Source organism: Leptodactylus fuscus, chromosome 5 (assembly GCF_031893055.1).
Source record: "Leptodactylus fuscus isolate aLepFus1 chromosome 5, aLepFus1.hap2, whole genome shotgun sequence".
Taxonomy (NCBI): domain Eukaryota; kingdom Metazoa; phylum Chordata; class Amphibia; order Anura; family Leptodactylidae; genus Leptodactylus; species Leptodactylus fuscus.
Window position 1 is genome coordinate 73,375,646 of NC_134269.1, and position 6,000 is coordinate 73,381,645.

The 6,000-nt window shown below is 36.6% G+C and overlaps 1 protein-coding gene across 1 annotated transcript in view; it reads right to left on the minus strand.

The window, feature by feature from the left end:
• Nucleotides 1-4,928, minus strand: part of FGF7 (fibroblast growth factor 7) — a 44,305-nt gene extending 39,377 nt beyond the window's left edge. The window contains exons 1-2 of the mRNA XM_075273420.1: nt 4,751-4,928; nt 3,729-4,276 (exon numbers count right to left, since the gene is read on the minus strand). Coding sequence (XP_075129521.1) covers nt 3,729-4,014 — 286 coding nt within the window. The 5' untranslated portion in view covers nt 4,015-4,276; nt 4,751-4,928. The remainder of the gene's footprint in view (nt 1-3,728; nt 4,277-4,750) is intronic.
• Between the last annotated feature and the right edge of the window lie 1,072 nt (nt 4,929-6,000).

Sequence of the window (6,000 nt, forward strand, 5' to 3'; positions counted from 1 at the left end):
CTAAAACAGATATGTCATACATGTTGACAGGTCCCTTTTAGGCTAAGAGCATATGCTGTGAGTTCACAGTGGGTTATCCGCTGTGAAATCGCCATCGGTTAACCTGCTGTGAAGTACAGTACAAGTGTAGTAGATGGGATTTCAACACAATACAGAAAAAAATCCTGCAGTGCAAAGTGTCTAGTACTTCGGGTATTGAGCACAGTGCATGCCGTTTGGCTGTGGATTAAAACCCAGGCTAGTTGCGTGGGGAAATCAGCTCTAAAATCCATAAGCTAGACCAGCCTATATCCCATTAACTATTTAATATCTGCAGCACTAAAAATACTGAGTATATACTATATAAAGAAAAAAGCTCAAATTAAATTTAGACTATTATAAATAGTTTATAATACTAAAAAAAGAAAGGTAACTAGGAATTGACAACTTTAAATTCTTGGACATGGTTTCTGACAAATGTTTTTCATGACTTTGCCTTTTCTATCAGTTTGCACTGCCTTTAAACCACCAGCGGTGATGTAGGATACTTCCTTGCAAATACTCTTTTGCTTTGACTGCCAAGAAAAGCACATTCCAGTGGGTTGTGTGGCATTAATTCTGCTGTAACCTTTACACCACAGTAGCAGCAATGTGTTTCGCCAACATAAAATCTACCTTGGTTTTGTCTAGCGTTCAGGACACCCTAACAAGTGATTTTTGATTCTAAACTTAAAAAGTGACATGTAAAAAATATTTCAAAATAAATAGTTAGAACTCCATGCTATATAAATCTATAAAGTGAGGAACAGATATGTATTACCCTGTGTATTTTATAATACAATTAGATCGTTTATGATCAGTAAAAGTACTGGACAACCACTGTTTGAGACCCTGTATAGATATAGGTAATGTGCATGTTTGTGGTTGGTGTCCACTTTTTGCATTCGTGAAGGTTCATTTCAAGAAAATGTATATTTAGTTATTATGGTCTCATTTTTTCCTTTGATTACAATATTAGTACCTTGCTGGAACCTCCACAATAAGCTGTTATTTAGAGATACACAACAGGAAATGGGGCATTACATGCCGCTCATTCAATGATGAGTGACCATGTAATACTTAGCTACACTGAGACCTTTAATTGTAGTGCCTCTGTATAGCATCCCCTAAGGCGTAGGGACCAAAGTTTAAACACTTTTATTAAACATATTCTGCACTGATGTCTATCTTTGTTACAATAATAAGCACATGAAGGGTGTACACTTTGCAGTACATACTCCCAAAAGTTTTCTGCAGAGACAAATTGCAGATGAATGATTGGTGAAGGAAGATGTTATAGCGGCTCTGGCCACATACAACTCCCAAGGAAGAACTGAAGTAACAGCTCCCTGCTCATGCTTTTCTTCCAGTAGATTCTCTGTGCAGTAGAGTGTTAATAGAATATATATTTTATAAAATATGAGTATTTGATGTGCTTACCACTTTACCATATGACTTGGTTGGGTCTTTACATAAGGTGTGTCACCAGGTTGGTACCATAGTGAATACAAATACTTTGAAAATTGCTTATATACCTTGTCTAGAAGTTCAGCTGTGCTTTGAAATGGCTGAAGGTTGATTAAATGCATAGATGTTGGCCTTAGCTTGACCAATGACAAGGCTGATATATTATTGTAGGACTGGGATAATTCTAGCAGAACTTTTTCTTCTATCTTATCAAAACACAACCCTTGGTTCTATAGTCACAGTTATGAAAATGATCATTTTCAGACAAAAAGGCAACTTTGATGGTACAAATTTCAATTAAATCCTTTTCTATTGTCTAGGTTGACATTGTTTCGATTGGGGGACAAAATCTATAAGGCTGAACTAAACTAAATTTTATGTACAACACAGTTTGACCATGTAGAGATCACGTTGCATACATGTTACATATTAACAAACCACTACTGCATCATAAACTCCACTTTTCAATACACCTTTCTCATTTGTAAAATTAATCAAAGAAAAAGTGACAATATGATGTAATTTTTTTAATTGTAACATGTCAGTAACCTATACATGCATGTTCATTTATAGTCTTATTATATGTTAGATGTTTGGCCACCTGTAGCCATTGATGTTATGTCACGCTACACATTCCAGACAGTTAGAGGCTTACTGCTGATAAGTTGCTATGGTTAAAGCAGATATGCACTCCTGTGTCATCGTATCTGATGGTTTCAGATTTTCTTGTCTCGCCAGACACCTTCTATAGTAATTGACTTTAAAGTGTCCTGACATCTTGAATAGAAACAAGTCTTCTCGTATTCTCTATTTTTCTGGATGATGCATTACTTTACACACCCAGTATCCCTCCTGTCTGGTTGCATTTGATGTGTTACACTGCTTTTAAATACCCAGTTAGTGACTCCAGTATTTATTACCCTATTCATAATTCTAAATTATACCTTTAGAGTTTTTTTTACTCGGTTACATTATAGATGCGTCATCTTTTCCTTTAAGTGACCTATTCTATTAATCATTTTGTTAACTCCCTTAGATATATCACTGTTGGTGAGAAAATACACGTCTCATGGCTTTGTTACATAAACATAATAATACTATTAAAATGGCGTGAGACACCGAGAGTCGGTACTTTTGCTGCACCTGCCCTTCAATGCAAAACATTCTAGTATATAGGATTATTAACATTGGTACATTAGTAAAAGACATCCTTTGACAGTATACTACAATATATTCAGTTTCCCTAATTCAAACTATATAGTTACATATTGACATATGAAAAAGACAAGGCTAGACGTATAGAAAGCACAATACCTTTACTTGCATGCTTCAGTTGTATCTGCCTTCCTACCTCTTGAGTTAGGGTATGTATTTCATATGTGACTGTTTGACTGTAAAGCCACTCAGACATAACAGAATTGCCACGGATTAATTCATTGCAGTTCACAGTACAATACATGTGAACAGGCTTTCCAAGACACCATGCACACATAGCTCAAGAATTCCTGACAGATGTATGAGCATGCATTGAAGTTTTAACCGTTAACAGTGAATGTCAACCTTTTCATGCATAAGGTGAAATCTGCAGCAAATCACCAGCACAAATTGAAGCAAAACCTGCGACATGTGGGTTTCCCTGCAGGTTTATGGTCAAATCTGCATTGGAAAAAGTCGTCTGTCTTATGTGCATAATTGTAAATATCCTATATTGAATCTTTTGCCGTCACATATGGTCTTTTCCAAAACAAATGGGATATAATTGCGTTATGTTCTCTTCTAGACAGGTCTCTGCTAAAACCACAAGCTATCCCAATGCTATAAATACATATTGGAAACAGTATTGAACTTTATATTACATTGTCAATTTTCATATTCTCATCCATCTGCATATTGCACAATAATGTATATTAAAAAGTACATTCCAAAACTATTAGCTAGAACATTGATTTATTCCTATAGACATTACTTCCCTTTTTGTCAGGTTTAACCACATTAGACAGTTATTACCAAATTAAAGAAAAAGACCTGCAAAATGATTGCGGCCAGTCTGCATTGTATTGTCTTAAGTTGTAAATGAATTCCAAATGTCTTCCTATGAGAATGAAACTCAAACCTGATCTACCTTAGATTATGTACGACTCATGACCAATCACAGTGCCATTATCCTATTGTCCAACTTTACAGCAGACCCAACTTCACAGTATTACAGTATTACAAATGGTAAAAAAGTGGTGAATACTTACTGTAGCTGTTGTTTGGATCCTGTGTGCCCTTCACATTACCACGCTTATCAATCAACAGATACCACTGCGTTCGACAAAAAAGTTTTCTTATTCTTACATCACTCCCTTTCATAAATTCATAACTTCTGGTGTGCCGCTCAAGGCTGGAACAGTTCACATTTGCAGCCGTTTGCTCTGTAGTCATGTCATTGCAGGCTAGTGAGAGCGTGCCCAAGAGAAATAAAGTGTAAAGATATGGTATGTAGAGCAAAGTTGGCAGGATCCAAGTTAGTATCCATTTGCGCATTATAGTGCAGTGATCTGGGTGTTCATGAACATCATAATGAAACGTAAATCTCAGGTGGATCTGTTTTTCTAGGTCCAAGAACTGGTCGTACACCTTGCTATAAGTGTAGCGGAAACAACTCAGTATAACTCCAGACTTGTAGTGCTGTCTTGTGTCTTTGCCATAAACTGTGGACTTTACAAAACTGATCTTTCTCCACAGTATCCTCAGAAGATGAGAATGGGATGACCTTGGGAATAATATTCAAGACCACTTGGACATACTGTTGAATGCAAATGTAACAGAACTGTAAAGATATGATAAAGTTTATAGGTAGTATTCACAGTCCTAATCTAGACTGCTAAAAGTTTTCTTTCTAAATACTCTGATACAGGCTAAATAAATCAGGAAATAGATAAAAAGTAATTAAACAATTTCTACATGTGTGTCATTGAGTTATCTTACTTGGCTTTAGTGCTAATGTGATTTTGTTCATGCAGGAAAATACTGTAATACATAGCACAGTGAAGAGCTGGGAACTCTCTCCCAGACATGCCTTATGGACAGCAGCATGTGAGCTGTGCTGAGCTGAGCTGTCAAGAATACTCTGCTCACTATGTACTGTGTTACAGAGACATTCACCTAAAAGTACATTGCATTCTGCTACCTAAAGCAGTGTGTATCCCCTTGTATTGTGGAGGTAAAGTTCTGCAAGTCCACAAGACTAATTCCTCCTGAAATAGCAGAGATAACTTACTTGTTCTCGATGATAACAGCTGGATATATGTGTATTCCATTTCTGCTGCCTGCTTTCTGCAACATGAGTCTGTAGCAACAAGATTTCTCAACCCAGAAAGAACTGTAGTACAATCCTAATTGTTTCCATAAATCAACGTGCAAGAGGGGTTTTCTCTGTGTGTCTGTGTTAAGCCTGTTGTTGTTCAATGCTTTTCGATAAATACCTTTTGGTGACCTCACTGAAGCAATTAGATCTAACCACTCAGCAGCTGAAAGCACGAAGAAGAGGAAGAAAAAAAAACTTGTGCAAATCTCAGTCATCATGAGAGGGAGCTATGAGCATGTTTTATGCTTTCAGCTGTGAGGACTGAGCAGCAGCATTCCGACCAGATACATTACAGAATCCTTGAAAATATCAAGATCTATACCATTACAGGGAGCGAAAAGAAACAGCAACTTTCAAAGCATAAAATGGAACCCAATACATTCACCATTCACATTCTATAGAACTATAACAATGTAGACTTTTTATATAGGCAACAAAGTTATACACGCTCAATAGAGTACATGTAAAAGAAAGCAACTATAGCAAATCAATGCAAGCACATTGAGTAAGAATATTCTGCAGGAGGGCTGCTCTTTGTATGGATTGCGGACAGTATAAAGTATCATTGTCTATATTTAAAGGCTGTGCATGGAGTGTGGAATTATAATTAGAGTAGACTGAGGAGTTTCAGAGATTAAGAACATTCCCAGGGTAAACCTGGTTCAAATCACAGTATCAGCTTTTCCTGTGATCTTGTTTGTCGTTGCATGGTATATGTAAACTGAGATTGTACGTTACATAAGGAAAGAAGAGGCTTTTAAACACACACCGCAGCTCTGCCACTGAATCTGGGACTTTTTTGTATTGCTAATAGTAGTGTGGCCTTGCAGGTTGTTATAGGTTTGGTAATATTAGTAGCTGTTTGACATTGTGAATATTGCCACATCTTTTTCCACTGGTATGTCTTTCCTGTAGGCAATTTAAATGGTGCAGGCAAATTTCTAGTATACTTCAAGTCTTACTGTTGACAGGTTTATTATGTTATGCTTTGCTTTTTTGTGGGATATACAGCAAAAGCATTTCCACAAGAATGCAGAAAATAAAAAAAAACAATGAATACTGAATAATTTACAAGCATACAGCAGCATGGATAATCATTGCTTGTTACTTTATGTCTTCAACCACCCTGTAATACTAACACCGTTATGCAGCACACTTCACAG